General features: G+C 42.4%; 1 protein-coding gene across 3 annotated transcripts in view; it reads left to right on the top strand.

Moving 5' to 3' along the window:
* Positions 1-16,993, top strand: part of fars2 (phenylalanyl-tRNA synthetase 2, mitochondrial) — a 116,194-nt gene that overhangs the window by 66,083 nt on the left and 33,118 nt on the right. For all 3 annotated transcript variants that reach the window (XM_036520723.1, XM_036520725.1, XM_036520726.1), the window contains 2 exons: positions 1,791-1,951; positions 8,569-8,720. In XM_036520723.1, coding sequence (XP_036376616.1) covers positions 1,791-1,951; positions 8,569-8,720 — 313 coding nt within the window. The remainder of the gene's footprint in view (positions 1-1,790; positions 1,952-8,568; positions 8,721-16,993) is intronic.

The raw sequence follows: 16,993 nt of genomic DNA, 5'->3' as shown, positions 1-16,993 counted from the left end.
CTGAATTTAATTGACAGTCAGCTCGGGTGCGTCCCGTTGCCCTTGTTAGTGTAAAGGTTGTGTGTGAGTGCCTTTCAGGGAGCAACCCTGGGCACAGCTCCTGACTGTCTTGCCTATCCAAGACACTTAGCTTTGGCGTTACGCTAATTTCCTTCGCATTTGTGTCATTGTTAAAGAAAAGTGCTTTTGTTTTGTTTTGTTTTGCTGCTTTAGTTGAAGAGCAGGGAAAGTGAATCGCCAATGGCCAAGTCTGCTTTCTTTGGGTCAGAGCAGAGTGGCCACACCTGGTGGATAATGTTTTGACACACTCATTTCATATGTGACTGCCGTAGCTATGCGTGATGTAGAAGTGAAGACAAAGATGAAACAAAGAATAAGCGAGGCGGTGACGCACTTTGACACTCCGGATCTTCTAAACTCCGGATCTCCTAAATCGACTAAATGAATACATTTTGGTCACGGCCCAAGGTCCCCCCCCCCCACCCCAAAATCATATTTTATCTAAGGGAGTGAATGCATTAAACACAACTGATCTTCCAATATGAAGGCAGGAAGTAAAGTTTGGATTTATTCATGTGTTTAGCACAGTCTGCCTGAAAGCCATTCTGTGTGCTTTGACCCTGTGTTCTCTTCTCATTATCATATAAAGCAGATTTCTTCCACATTCAAAGTGCACACTCTGAAAAAAAACCTGCCTGCCTGCTCAGCTTCCATTCAGCCTGGGGTCACACAGTTAAAAACAAATCATAATCATAATCATTATGCAGATAATGATGACTCTGCAAAGTTTTGGACCTCTTGCCTAACTAAACTTTTTCCATTTCCTCCTGCTGTCACTCATAGGAGAGCATTATGCAGGTGTAGGAGTTTTATCTGCTTGGAATACAGATTCTCACACTTACTGTACATCAGCTACACAGATCTTTGAGCCTTTTACCTGTGGCCACACTGAACAAAGCCATCATTACCAAGTGATTTGAAGTGAGGTAATCTGTAAAGAGTTTCTCTCATGGGAATAGCCAAAGATGGTTGAGAAATGTGTGAATTGATGGATGTCTGCTCTCCAGTGGCATTACACTGTTTGTCTTAGATTTTTGTTGCTGTTGTTTTTTTTTTTTTAAATCAATAGAAATAAACAACAGATGCTGAGATGCTCAATAACCCTTTGTCCTCTCATTGTATGTATGTAAATGGATGTGTATGCAGGCATTACCCCCCCGCCCCCTCAGAAAATCGACCCCCAGCCCCTCAGGCTCAGGTGTTTTGGTGACATGCTGTGAGAGCCGTGTGTAGGTGTCAGTGGATATCAGATTCGGCTGCTCAGACAGTGTCTGGCTCACTTTGATGTGTATCTCAAAGAGAATGACAGCCACCACTCAGGATGCAGCAGAGAATTAGAGTCTCCCTGAAAGTGATTAGTTCAGGTGATGGCAGTCGGGTGTACAGCCCCTGCCATGCACATGCAATTCAGATTTGTGTGAGCAGACTGTAATATGTGTGTGTGTATTAGGTGTTAGGTACCTATTCTAAGCAATACGTCTGTCTGAAGCCTGAAATGTGTCGGAAGCTCCTCTTGAAATGAACGAAAAGTGTTTGATCAGTTCCTGACCAGCATAACTAATTGATATATGGTTGATTTATACATTTTGGTGCATCAAGGCAAGTTCTTTCACTCAGTGTCTTTTTTTTTTAATAATCATTGATGATAGGGGCTTTGGGGCTTTACTCTGGGACTGCGGCTATGAATAGCTTATGTAAGTCCTTTAACCAGTGTGCTGTTACTTTTTCAGCTGGGGCACAGAACAAGATGGGCTGGGCATTCGGGCTGGGCCTGGAGCGTCTCGCCATGGTTCTCTATGGCATCCCGGACATCCGGCTCTTCTGGAGCGAGGATGAGCGCTTCCTCGAGCAGTTTCGCCTTCCCCACATCGACGATGCCGTCACCTTCAAGGTACCCGCACTCCACACGGTAGACTCTGTGCACTGCGTCTTGCTCTGGGTGAGACTGGCTTCTCTAGCTGCAGACTGTAACTGTGTAGACAGTAGGTTAGGTCCAGTCTACAGTGGTACAGATTCTACCCTGTAGAGTACAATGCTTGCCCAGTGTCAAAACCAACACCAAGGTTGTGTTGGGTGCTTTTCATGGGAGCTACCATAGCCTTATCACAAATGTCAAAATTTTGTCAAAAGATATTTCCCAAGGATCATAGCAAGTACTCCTTAGGACTCAAACATTGACTATTTGTATTCGTTTACATTCACCTCATAATCTCATGATGTATCACCCACTGTTTAACTCCACTACCCTTTTTATAGGTGATCATTTTAACTTGGAGGTATGGGGGGGGGCATTAAGTTTTCTGACCTGACTTTACACGACATACTGTTCACAGCTTTCTCTAACCATAGCAGGAGGGCATCTGAATTTGAATGGCGGTAGATACCTAAGAGAGAGCTCCACGATCTCTCCATCTTTGTATTCTCCCCCATTGCAGCACCCATTATACATTCAAGCAGGTGTGTCCACAGCCCCTGTTCTGGGAGTCCATGGGTGCTCGGCCTGTATCTCATGATGAATGCAGGAGTTTAGCTGCAGAGACGTGTGGCTGTCTCTCTTCTCCTTGGCAGCCCATCCTGCTGCCTGGCACATTATGGCTTATTTAGACCTATCACAGCCCCCCTCCCTTCCCACACTGTCTTTGTACCTTTGCTCTTCTTTTTTTTTTCCTCCTCCCCGTCATCTCTTCATTCTCATTCTAGATCTCTTTGACCATCTCTTTCTCGGAAAAATGATTAAGTGTCAATCACCCCCTGCTCTTTCTTTCCTCCCTGGCTTGAAGAGCGGTGCTTGTTTTACTAATTGCATCACAGCGGGGCGATTATGATCCCTTGTCTGTCTCGTGTTTATTTTAATGCAATTTTCTCAGCTCCTGTTTATGTGTAAATAAAGATCCACGTTGCTGTCTGCTCAACCCCTGTCAAATCACGCACCCTGAACTGGGAAGTCATCTCAGTAGCTCGTCCCAGACACCTGTAAAGTGCTTCAGGGTAACCACTGCCAAACCAGCCATTACTCGTTTATTTAATGTATTTACTTGCTCCTTTCCATTTTTAATACGCTTTGTAAAATGCTGTAGCAGAGCTGGTAGCCCTGACATTTGCCCCAGAAAGCAAGGCTCCTTGTCCTTATCGCCCTGTCACAGGAGGGGCAACGCAGTGTAGTCGTCCAATAAAACAAAAAAACACAGAGCTTATTTATCTTATCTGTTGTTTCAAAGCACAATGTCAAATTCACAAGGAGTGGCTGGGAATAATCTTCTGTAGTCATATTACTGAAGGGTAGTGCATTGAAATCCTTTAATGGGCACTGCTGCTACAGGAGAGGTTTTTCTTCCTTTTCCCCAGCAGAACATAAATGATCAATGACAATCAATGACAGTATCTGCAAAAAAAACAAAAAAAAACAAATAAATCTAATCAACAAGGGAGATTTGTAGGCTGTGCGAAAATAAAATTGTGACAATATAGACACAGAGTCAGGAAAATTAAACTGAGGTGAAGACAGGCAATCAATAAAAGAAGAGTAGAAAGCGATGACAGAGAAAAGAGAGCACGATGAGACTCTGAGGTTAGGACCTGAGAGGTGGTCTGCAGTGGAGTGGGCAGGCAGCCCCTTTGTTACTGCAGGAGATACTGAATTAGATCAGGCTTTGATCAGAGTGTACAAAGGAATCTCTACTCCCCCCACCCCTTTTTGCATTAGGAGTCAGAGACACCACTCCAGTGCAATTAAACTTTCATAGAACATCAAGGGGAAGTTTGTCTCCATAGTGGATGGACAGTCATTATGCTGTTCGGGTTTTCCCTGGATATCCACCTCTCACTTGGTCAGTATTCACACCCTGCCCAGTGATTATTTTCTTGATTGTCGCTAGATAATTTTCACCCAGTGACCAAGGGTATTGGAATAATTATAGTGGAAAGAGGTTGTTGCTAGGGGGTTTTAGCTTTTGTGTGCACATGGACAATGAAATGGACAGAGAAATTAAGGTTGTGTAGCAGTTATGAAACACATGTAAAGGTTAAACACAGTAACAAAGAACAAACTGCACATTTTGTTATTTTTAACAATGTTATTAGTAAATTGGCAGTTAATAAAGGAAAATTCAGCAAAGAATCACACGCCAGCAGTAATATGGACAAATGGATGCATCGCAAAATGACGCGAAGGTAATACATTAGCCATTCTGGAATTAAAGAAGCTGAGACAAATGTAGGACATTGCAGTGAAAGAATCAAGTACGTATTAGTAGGAACTGTTTCTATAATACTGGATAATGAATAAATCAGCCAGCATGACCTTCCTGCATAACTACTGCTCAGCTATCCTTGAAAGAGGGGGAGGTGGGTCTTTTCCTCCAAAACTGAAGAATTAAATTAAAAAAAAGAATTTCACTTCTAATGAGGACCAGTGATAAAGATAGAGACCACATATGTTTTTGACATGTGATAATCAAGGGACGATCTTCATTAAACGTGGAAAATGGAAGCGGCGGTTCTGCCGGATCTCGCTCACTTACATCTGGAGGTGCATTAAATGTGATCATGTAGGTGACCCAAAACTGAAAGGCACCCCAGTTTAGCTCCTGTGGACAGCCGGTCACATACAGCACTGTGCAATGCCTCCAGTGTGTATTTGCGCCACATGTGAATCCGAGAGTTCCTGCAGTTCTAAGATTGCAGGATCGTGTATATTTGTGAAAGGTACTTAACCCTGACGCATTGTTTGAAAAGAGGCTGTTACTTTCTTGAATCAAGACACTAAAAAATAAACAATAATACAAATACTTTTTGGAATAATAAAAAAAACAAGAAAAAAGAAACAATACTGTTTCTTAATGAAAATATTGAATTATTGTGGTGTCTGCATTGATTCAACAGAAATAATTGAAATCTTGCTTCAGTAGAAAAAAAAGCACTGGTAATACTATTCCTTAATAACAAAAAAAAAAAATCAAATTATGCGGGTGTCCAGATGGATGTGACCGTAACAACCGTCTGCTATGACTGCACAGCTTGCTGAGAGATTGAAACTTATCCATGTCTTTTTTTCTGTACCTTATACCAACGCTGCATCCAGATTCTTGCCTCCGCTGGTGATATATGGTCTCGCCCTTTTGGGGGAGACTTGGTGTATGTTGATATGTGATGTATGTTGGGAGGAAATAATGAAAACAAAACTCCATGATGACATGTCGGTGGTCCTGTCGAGGTGAGGCGATGAGTTATCACCCTCCCGCCGGTCCCGCGGTTGCCGTCGCCTCTCTCCCTCCCTCCAGCAATTCACCATGCCTGGCAGGAGCAGCTGTCCCCCACCCAGCAGCTCATTTGTTTCTGTTATTCAGCCCCATCCCCACTACTGCCCCAGTGATTCGGCGACCCTTTAGTGCGGCCCCTGTGCAAAGCCCATTTGCATATGCCTGTCCCACACGCTTGCTAAAGAGGTGTCACCATGTCGGTGTGCCCTGGGTTGCCCTTTTGTTTGCGGTGTGCCCTGGGCGGGGAACAAGGCTGGTGGCAGTTTTGGCCATGCGCTTCCTTAGAGAAATAACACGATGAGGCAGGGAGAAAGGGTGGAGGATAAAACTGTAAAAGCCATGGCAAAAGCAGAATGGTCTGAAACTCTCTCACAGTGTAAAATCTTGCATTGTTGTTACAGCTTCAACGCAGGTGGTGTTTGTGTTTGTGTTCAGAATTGCACATCTCATTTGCGCCACAGACATTTGATCTAATTAATCTCAGCTCTTCTCCTATTTGGAAGGTATCTTCTGTGAGGTATTTGGGACCGGACTTGACAAGTTATGTTTTGATTGGATGATGAATTAATCTCATATTCATGTGAAAAAAACACTACTTTCTGTTGTCTGAAAAGCATCCTCTGGAAAAAACCCCATTATTCAGTTGATGTATGTGTTTAGTTGTGTGGACGGCTCTCATGGCAGACTGTACATCTGGAGCCGATGATCAGCGAAGTGAGACATGGGGCTCCAGAGACCCGGTGCTGTGGATTACCCAGCTCCAAGGGTTTATGCCGCTCTGGGTGTAAAAAACCCTGGACTCTACCTGCATGACGGGGCCAGTCGGGATTACCTCCACACAAGCTTGTTGTATTACACTCTGTGGAAATAATCAATCATGATATATGCCACAATAGATTTCCCCCTCCAAATAAATGTTTCAGAAAATAAGAGAGTAACATTTGGGAGTAACATTTGATTTGTACATGATATAATGGGAATATACTTCTGTAGTTTTTGATGCTGGGGAAAAAATAGCCAGCACGCACCGTTGACCATGAGCCTGTCAGTTCCTTAGAGAAGCTCCTGCAAGAGTTCTCAAAATTAAGGGTGAGCTCTGGTTGCCAGGTTTGGAAGCCCACAAAATCTCATTTACACTGCAGGGTTGAAATAGGTAATGGAAAGGCCAGGGAGAAAATCTCTGTCTCATTAATAAATCCCTTGGATGGCAGACTATTTAAAGAAGAGAAGCAACCAGTTGGTTGCTAATAATGAAGGAGACAAAAAAGGCATCTCAGGATGGTGATGGTGTAAGGGCTCTTCATGGAGGTAGGAGGGTCTGCTCCACCCGCCGTCCCTAGCAGTGTAAGTATTATAAGTGCCAGGGAAGGGGAAGACAAGGGCGTGATTAGAATAGCATCTGAGGACAGTTAGCCCAGCATGCTCTGTTTAGTTTACATCATCCTATCGCCAAGCACCCCAGCTCTCCAGCAGGTTCCCCGCTTTTTTGTAGAGGCAGAGGTCATGTGGATTAAAATTAAAAGCAGATGCATTCGGAACAGGGCAGTCAGTATAGTTGAGGTGAGGGCCAACAATCCCAGATAAACCATTTAAGAGCTGTGATTGGTCTGTTGTGCAGCATGCAGTCTCTGATTAGTAAAACGGTTATTTGACTTGTGACGTCCGACCTGGTTACTTGACTTTTTGTTCACGAGAGTAGGCCCAGCCTCTGTTCTAATCATGAATTTTCAAACGACCTCTTTGCTATAGCTTTAAGTAAACCCCTATAAGGCTGTGTAGTATAAAATGAGAGAATAAGCGTGGCAATTAAAGGTTTTCCTCATTTCATAGGTTTGACATTAAGAGCTGTTTTGTTGCCTTTTTAAGTCTGCATGGAGTGGTGCAAAACTTTACTCTCCGGACCAAGGAGAACGCAAGAATGAGTGAATGGCTGAGGATATGAGCTCACTGCACATCTGGAGAATTGTCTGGAGGGACAGGGGTATGAATAAAACAGCAGAATGTGGAGACCAGCACAAAGTGCACAGTACCGCATTGTGGGCATCGATCTGTTGCCTCTCTAGGGACTGTCACTTGGAAGTTAAAAAGCGCCACTGAGTAAAACTTGCTCAAATGGTTCTGCTAGCGACTTCGTTTATCATCAGTGCTTTCTTTTCTGCTGTGGTTAGAGAAGGAGATAATGAGATTTATTGGAGGTGGTTTTGTGGCTTTTTCAGCTTTTCACATTTTCAGTTGTTAAATGAAAAAATAAGTATATTAAAATGAAATAAGATTCTGACAGATCTGCCGGGGCTATGCGTGTTGACATTTAAAAGAAGGACACCACTGTCCCTGAACTAACTATGTGCAAGGAGCCAAACTTCTCCTCCCAGCATGCTTTGCTACAATGTCAGCAGAAGCTTGAAAGCACAGAAGTACAGAAGTATTGAAAAGCTCCCAGCTGACAGCCTTAGTGACAACTTATGAGGAATCTCTGAGACACTTCCCAATGCCATCGCAGTGGACTAAGGCTGTGAGTGGGGTGATACAAGGTGAACTTTCATAGTGTATCTTGTCCCTGTAAAGTGCAGTCTTCCCAGTAGTAATTACACTTTCCAATGCTTTATTTTTATTTCACATCCAGGCAACAGGTTCATTTTCTTAAACATGGAACTTCTTTTCAGTCTTGTTTTATTGGACCATGTGATTAGCTGTAGTTTTATCGCATGAAATCTGACCCGAGTAGCAAGAGTATTTTAATTGGATGTAGTCTGTCAGCAAATAAAGTCCTTTTAGTGGTTATTGTTCTACACGCTAAGCCAGTGAAGGAAAACAGAACCAGGTTATGTAGGAAATTGCTGCCTTTCCAGTGTTTACCTGTATTTCTTTCTTCTAATTTGAGAAAAATCCCCATGATTTTTCCATGTTTGATGGCATCCATTCATCAAGTCATCCATTCCACTATAAACTTTTGATGCATTTTATGTGGGATCTTTCAGGTTTTTACTATTATTATAATTATTATTAATACTATTATTATTATTAGTGTTGTTGTTGTTATTCTTATTCTTATTATTATTATTATTGTCATCTCGAATGTCTCTATCACAGCAGAACCCCATTTTCTTCATTCATTTCTTCATTGTATCTTCTTCTTCTTCTTCTCATTCTTGCTCCTCCTCCCCATGGCTTTCATCTTCTCTGTCCTCTTGGCTCTCTCTTTCTCAATTGCAGGCCATAAATTTGTGCTGTCTCTCCACTCTCTCTGTAGCCCCTGAGTAAATACCCTCCCCTGACGAATGACATCTCCTTCTGGCTGCCGGCTGCCAACTACACTGAGAATGACTTCTACGACCTTGTGAGGAGTGTTGGGGGAGACCTGGTGGAGAGAGTGTCCCTCATTGATCAGTTCACTCATCCAAAGTAAGGGGCCATGTGTGCCATTTACAGTTTTCTCCTATGGGTGCGGAGGACATGTTACTAGACTGTTACAGGGTATTCTTTCCTGACTACAGCTTGACTTCAGTGTTTCTATATCATATTATTGTAAAGCATCATCATTGTAAATGTTACGTTGATAATGAATTCAGTTGTGGAGACAAAAATATTGTCATGTCTGATGATGGGCTACCAGAGAAAGATTATTATTCAAGTCTTAAGTGGACACAAGCACAATTATATCATATTTATCAGTGATTATAGTATTTTATATGTGCAGACTGACATTTATTGATGACAAGAGAGTATGATTCATCTGTCCATATGGCACTGAGGAATAAGCATTTTGCTGCACTAGATGGTACAAGTGGTGATTTATGTACTAACTAATGGAAATTCATCACTTTTGTTTATGAAGAGGCAAGGAGTATGGGTCAGTGGTGTTTAAGAAGCATCTCTTATTTTACACATTTGAAGTCCAGTTGAATTAAAGCACAAAAGATTTCTTAATTTCTGAATTATGCCCCTGTACATAAATGTTCACACACATACACACACACACACACAACAGACAGGTTTTCTTCCTCAGAACACTAATCTCTGGTCTGACAGGAACACGGAATGGTGCTCAGAGTGACAGACTCATTACAGGGTTTTGTGAAGGGTCAGATGCAGGCAAGGAGAGACCGGATTCATCGTAAACTGGGAGGAATAAAACTATTCTTCATCAGTTAAATGTTTAGGAAGCCTCTCAGCGCTCTTGTTTTGTCAAACGTTGAATGAGGCGTTCTTGATGAAGGTCTGCTTTCGCAGGGTCTGCAGCCAGGTCAAAGTAAACCACTACAGTGCTGTGTGGTGTTTCCTGTCTTTCTGCGAATATTTTGATTATGTTTATTATTAATCAGTTTTGGTAAGGTTGATTTGTCTAAAGCTTTAATCAACACATTAAGTACTGTACATTATGGGCAGAATTTGTTTGCTCATCGTAGCTTGTGCAATATACAGTATTATTGGACTGCCTATATGCAATGATATTTTGGTTGCACTGAAAACTGAAGTGCTTAATTCAAGATAATGCATGAATCAAGGCCCTCAGGGTGTCTTGGAGCAGCGTTCTAAAAGTAAAACCATCTTCTAATACACAGCTATCTACTGTAGATAGTCCACAATTCAAACAAATGAAAAAATGCAAGATACTGTTGTTCATAAATAATCATTTGCCTAAAGTCGTGTATGCATCATATTCATGGATGTTTAGCTACCAAAGGGGTATGCTACAGAATAATATCTGTGCCTATACATACATTAGTACTGCATTTTAAGAACAGATTATGTAGACCATGGTTGGAAGGGGCAGAGAGGAGGTGAGCATTAGCTGGAACAGGTGAAGATATTTTAGTATCTTTTTGACAGCAGCAGGTGTCATTAAACATTGATAGCTGTAAAATTGTCTTGGATGCTTCACAGTCTCAGATGAATTTCATATTCTGAACAGAAGAAAGGATAACCCTGAGGTGACACATGAACACAGATGCATCTCTGTGATTTATAGAGATATACCTTGAAGGCATTTTTCAGTCGCAGAGGCAACATGCAAAGGAACAGAACATACAGGACATGGCTATGCCGGCCCCGCCACAGCTGAAGCAAGCTCGACTGTTCAGTCGGTTGTACACCCGATAAAATGTAGTTGTAGCTGTAGCTGCTTCATGGTTTCCTTTGCTTAGCAGTTAAATATTAGTAGTCCAGTTAACCCTTGGACAAAATGAGAGTTACAGTTTTAGGATGGGTGTTTTAGTAAATGCCACAGACAAATAATAGTGTAGACAATAGCAATAAGCTACAGAAGTAAACTCCTCCAAAGCTGTTTGGACAATATCAACAAATTAGATGACAAGGAAGTACAATTTTTATGAAGAAAACAATTCAGTACAGATAATCTTTTGACAACATTTTCATGCAATATTAAGACTGCCGTGTTTTTCTCTTTAGACTATGTGTTGGTATGGTTCAGAGACATCATAAGACAAGTCTGTATTTTGTGAGTATGGTAGATTTACACCAAAAATTGAACCTTCTCAGTGCCAGTGCTATAATAACATGTTCCCTTGGTATAAACACGGTGTAAGTGGGTAAATTTCTGTTTTGCAATGCATCTGTTCCTCAGGCTTCAGAGCTCAGTCAGTGTTTATTTTTCTACTTTCATTTTCTTGCCTTCAGTCAATTCAAGTTCTAGCACATTCTGCTGATGTAAGGAACTTTCAATATGTTTGTTGCTATGTGGTTTTCACTTGTATTCTTTGGGGACGATACTTATCCATTTGACATTAAATTGACAATGTTGTCTTTTTTTTCCCCCGTTTACATTTCAGTTATATTTTCATTTTTATTCTTCAGAATTTCAAGGATGGTCTCTCCATTGCATGGGATGTGTGACATCCCTGACAATATTGTAGCTTTACAGATGAGCTGAAGCCGGTGTGCTCTGTAGCAATGTTTGCCCTTCCCTTTCTCAATGGAAAAGCAAGGAGTGGCCAGCGGTAAACAGATAGCTCCATTGAACAGGAGGGACCCCTGGTGCAAGTAGAATGAAGCTCTGCTCAGCTGGCTGCCAGCTGTTCATCAGTGCCCCGCATCTGGGTTCCCCTGTTTATTCCTCCAAACCCGACTCAGGAGATCACGCTAGATCCACGCAGGGTTCGAAATCCAGCCCTGCTCGTCAGCGATGCGGGCGTATCCCGCACCCCTGTCCTCTGTGCGCATCCCCCCATTGATATATCATCGCTAAGGCTGCCTGCGGGAGCGGTGCAGGGAGAGAGCCTCCCGTCTCTGGCTCCTCGCTCTAAATTAAGTGCAGTCATAAAAAAGAACCTGCAGTGCATAAAAGCCACAAGCATTAAACTTTGTCCTTGCTCTTAATCTTTTTTAAATAGCACCCCCCCTCGCTGTTAATGACAGCCATAAAATACCTTGCATTTAAAGGTGATGTTACTGTGCGGCGATTACAGAAATGACAGAAAATATTATACAATTCCCTGCGACAACTGACCCCTTCATTTTCCTCTTTTTTTTTCTTTTTTGTCGCAGTGAGATTTGGAGCGGTGAAACGCTGCATAATCCCCGCTGTTCGGGAGGTAGTGCCGCGCAGCACATTGACATTGATTGCCTTAAAAAAAAAAAGGCGTTCTTAATCATTGCCAAGTATAGCACGCATTTTCTTTGTTCTGACAATCCGACCTCCTTGATTATATTCGCTTTGTCACTTTTATTAGCTGATTAAATTGTGCTTTAATCTCTTTTTTTTTGTCTGCTGACTTGCAGAAACTGCTGGCTGATGGTGCAGGTTTGCAGACTTGTCACACCTATGTGCAAAACTCTCAACCTGAACAATGCAATGAATCTTTGGACGTTTAAGCTTATCGTCCATAACCAATTATCTGATAGCAATGTGGAGATCCTGTTAGATCAGTAGGCAAGAGAGAGAAAATCTGAGCCTCACAGAAAACCAAAGAATTTGGCACGTGCTCTCGGCTCCACAAATAGGAGGTCTCCCAGGTAAGGAGAGGCCATAATAGGTATGAGCCAGCAAAATAGAGCTGAATGGCTGTGCCTTCCCATGATCCTACCCCTGAATTCAAGCACAAACAGTGCTAGTTAACCCATCTGCAGTTGTCCTATTAATCTTTAATCTCCCTGTATCTAGACGCTAATCATGTGTGGGGACGTCCCCAGGTTAACATCCCAGATTAATTAAATATTCAGTAGCCAGAATCCCCTGTAATGAGGGGAAACCTAGCCCATCGTTGTGGTAGGATATGGACTCAAATCCCCACGGAGGACAGCGGCGCTCCAAAACAACAACAGTGTGCGCTGGTTTCATATATCCCACTTAGGTGCAGAAAATATGTAATACAGTGCACATTTAGTGCATTTACCTCGTAAAATCTCCAGCTCTCCACATGAGAGGGTAGTGCCAAGGCTATAATTATGCTAAAAAAAATGTATTATTTACTTGGTCCTTATAAATTGCAAACCAGACCTTTTGTCTGGCAGAGCTGTTGTTTCAACCTAGAACTGAATATCTGAAATTCAGAAATGTTCAACCTCGAACTGAATTTCAAGAGCTGTTATTTCAACCCAGAGTAAGAATTGTGTTTTAATCGTACCAATTTCCCGTCGCGGTATGAACTGTAAATGCATGCATATGGGAGAGCAAAAAAATTGTGCACTGTATATGTGCGATTTAATCTTTTTTGCGCAATGTTTACTTGAACAATAAAATACTATTTACCTAAAAGGGTCAGGATTATGAAATTAGAGACGAAGGGGAAATGATGCTATATTCCCTTCTCAGGCTGGCATTTCTGCTTCTGCCAGCCTGAGAAGGGAATAGGCCCACCTACATAACATTAAAAATCCATTATCACTGCTAATACAAAGTTCCCTGCAGTATTCTCACCATTTTGGTAGTGCTCTGTCTTTTTGTGCGGAAAGAACAAAAAGCTCAGCAACAAAACGGAGGGTTTTTTTATTTAGTTAGAATATGTCAATAGCCAATTTTGAGACGAGAAACCAAAAATGCTTTATAGCTGAGAGGACAGGGATATAACAGACTTTGAAACTACAGTATCTCATATTAACTAACAAGATTGTGATGACATGTTGACAGAAGAAAGAGCCACAATGATTTACATACCACAGCTAACTAAGCTAACTTTCACCAGCGGTCTAAACTTAAAGTCTACCATTTAAGACTTTATTGCATAAAAATACCTTGTTCTTGTTTTTTGCGTATGACCTTGTGTGGGCACCTGGAGCTTACAAATATTTACGTAATCTCGTGCTAGTTAGCCACCTGTGATTTTAGACACTGTTAACTGCAAAATGGGTTTAAAGGTTGGCAGTGCTGGACCCTTTTATACTTCTTTTCCATGATTGCCAGCAAAGTTTTAGAGGTGCTACAGTCCTGTCAATAAAGAGACAAGACAGTGATACACACTCAAACTGATGATAGAGAAATGTTTTAAACAAATGGATAATTTCAAAGAAATTACTTAAATTAGGAGGGGTGATGAACTGCATTTTAAGTGTCTCTCTCACACTTTCCATTAAGGCCTCCATTACAAAGTAAGTGTTTACCATTTTGTTTGGAGCAGGCGAAAGTGAATCTTCACAGCCTAGTACTTCTCCTCCAGGCACTGGTATGCACAAATTGATGACGTCAGTTGGGGAACTCCAGTGCAAAAGTAACCAACTTACTTTTCCTTCCTGTGTGTCCACCTTCTCACAAAATCATGCAGATCAATTTAATGAGAAAACTGCCGTATTGGCTAACAGAAAGTAATCCATTCCAGCGTTGCTCTGTGGAATCTGGAGCTACTGACAGTAAAGTACTAGAAGAGCTCAAACACATACAATTTTGTGCAATGTGCCTATTCAAAAGATCATTTGGAGATTGTATGCGTTAACAGTACAAAATAATAATGATATTTAGTATGCTAGACATAAAGACCACATGTCCAAGTGATATATATCACTTGTGCATAGAGGTCTAGACCTTTCTAATGATATGCATTACTTGACAATCAAATGACTCCAGTGGTAAGGATCAAGGAAAAATGTCAGGAGAAAATAACCCTGTTGCCGAAGGCATTAAACATGTGGGTGTTTTAATTTCGGCATGGACATGATCATTTCGCATGACAGCAGTACTGTTTCACTTTTAAGAGTTTTTAATTTCAAATTTTACTAGCTACATTTGTTTCCTTTTGGGCTCAATAACAAATCAGATGTGAGAGGTCCTATAATTCAACAAAAATCTGCATTTAGCAGATTGTAATGCTGTCACAAGTAATTGTCAAGGATTTATTTGAAAAGGCAACTGCGTTGTTAATCATCGTAACGGCTCGCACACGTGTACTTTTACAGGCTAGCAGTCAACTTCTGTGTGAAGGTGTGGTTCAGCCCAGTTTCAGACAGCAACATGCGCACCGATGATTTATAATCCCAGTGGGACAATAAACCCCCTTTTTGTTGAAGGGACATTCTAGCCTGAGTTGGTCATTGCTTCATCATGCATCACAGGGTGGGGTGTGGATCAATGGACTTCCACACTGTTTAGATGAGGTCCCAACATTTGTCTTTCTATCGGGATACATGCGCATCACAAATACCCCAAGTGCAGAGAGGCCAGAGAGTGGGCGGTCCATATGCAGATAGCGTATTTTTTTCTGGGGATGTAATATGATGATGAATGAGACATCTGAGGAGGCACTCATTCAGTTGGAGAGATATGTAAATTAAGAAAGAGGTGCTTTTTATACAGTGCGTATTTCTTACAAAACCAGCAACATAACAACTGAGAATAGCTCCGGCACACCAGGGAATAGCAACTGCAACTCTCAGAAAGGCCTCGGTTCACACTGGGTGTATTAACAAGATCTTTGTGATGACTGGGTCCTCCTGTGATCACTCCTTGCTGTGCCAGAGCGGTGTGGAGTTCTACTTCCTCCTTAGCAGCGATGCTTAGTGATCCTCATAGCCCCCAGACCTGACCCTCCTACCCTCCCCCACATCCGCGTTTAGACCGCGTCCCAGAGTGACTGAAGCCATTTATAACGCATCACAAGGCCAGCAAGGGGGTGGGTGCGGTTTGTGTCCCTCCGTGGTTCAGACAATATAACTCATCATCAGCAGCACAACCTGCTCCGGCTTCGTTAAGTTCTGACACCAGAGTGACCACGCCCAACTCCCCCTCCTCATTTTGGATTTCAAGTGTTTACTGCGAATTCATGATGAGATGGAGGGAGAGGAAGATGGGCGGCAGTGTAGCGTAGTGGTTAAGGAGCAGGACTCGTGACAGAAAGGTTGCTGGTTCGATTCCCTGCTGAGGCAGCTGTTGTACCCTTGGGCAAGGTACTTAACCAACAGTTGCCTCAGTAAAATGTCCAGCTGTATAAATGGATAACATTGTAAGAAACTGTAACTAATGTAAGTTGCTCTGGATAACAGTGTCTGCTAAATGCCAATAATGTAATATAAAGGAAGACACTTGTGGAAGAAGGGAGGGAAAAAAAGCCTGATTACGGTATGAAAAGTGCCGGGGAAATTCTGAGGAAAGTGGGGCACAAGAGAAAGCAGGAAATTATATGGTTGGCTGTTCTTGTCCATGGATACCAGGGAGAACCACACTTGTTAGGCGTTGGTCCATGTTGTCAGGCCCCTTCTGGGACTTCTCAGCAGGCGAGGCAAGCATGCAGGCTAATGCCCACTGCTGACTCTGGACTGGAATGGAGCGGGCAGGCTAGGGAGGAGAAAGAAAACAAGAGAGACGGATTTATTAGATAACAGCAATGAGAGAATCTATTGGACTGTGCTGCAGAATGTGCTGGAATACAATATATTATTACCGTAGACTGTAGCATTGTTCAACATCATCAATGCCTATATAGTAAAAATGTGAATATAGTATTGTGATAAATGCCTTTGCCATGTCATGCACCCATCTGCACCCTGCCAGCGAAAGTTAATTTCATCATCGTATGAATATAAATAGGGCTGCTGTGATCCACTGTGTCTCTCCATCTGTCTGTTTCTGTATCCATCCACATCAGCAGATCATTTCTGCTTACATCTGCTTGTGTCAGCCCATGTCTGTCCTCTTTGCATGCATTTTAGGAGATGCCGGTCTATGGCATGAGCGAGCTGAATTAAACTTTACCTGATTTATTGTTATTGGCAGCCAGACCGGGCAAGGCCGGTAATCTCCCCGTAAATGAGAACAGGAGAGTCCGTGGAATCTGCATGACAGACAGTGCCTGAGGCCCCAGGAAGCACTGCAGCGTCCTGTTTGTGTGACATGCGGGGACTGTCACCGTCAGCCCAAGAAGGAGGTCCCCAGAGCTGCAAGGCACTCCACTAGCGAACCGGCTGGTCCATTAATCAGGCCGTGTTTTGAAAAGTGAGTCCAGTTGCATGTAATAGATCAGCATCTTTTCTTTTGCTGGGCTTTTGGGAAATGAGGTCCTGAAGCCTGAGAGAGGAATGGGCCCCTCTCTGTCTGTAAGAAACACCTGAAGCTCTCTCACCATAGCTCTTCCACTCTCACCTGAGCACCTGAAACGCTACCCCCTAAAAGAAATTTCTCACAAAACGGTTTCCTACTAAATTGTAAAAAAAAAAAAATGTAATCTAATGGTTTAATGCACTCGTTATCTCTTCCGGCTACCTTGTACCTTGTCCGACCAACCATTGAAATT

The sequence above is a fragment of the Megalops cyprinoides genome, chromosome 2 (assembly GCF_013368585.1).
Source record: "Megalops cyprinoides isolate fMegCyp1 chromosome 2, fMegCyp1.pri, whole genome shotgun sequence".
Classification (NCBI taxonomy): Eukaryota; Metazoa; Chordata; class Actinopteri; order Elopiformes; family Megalopidae; genus Megalops; species Megalops cyprinoides.
This window is presented reverse-complemented; position numbering and strand designations above follow the sequence as displayed.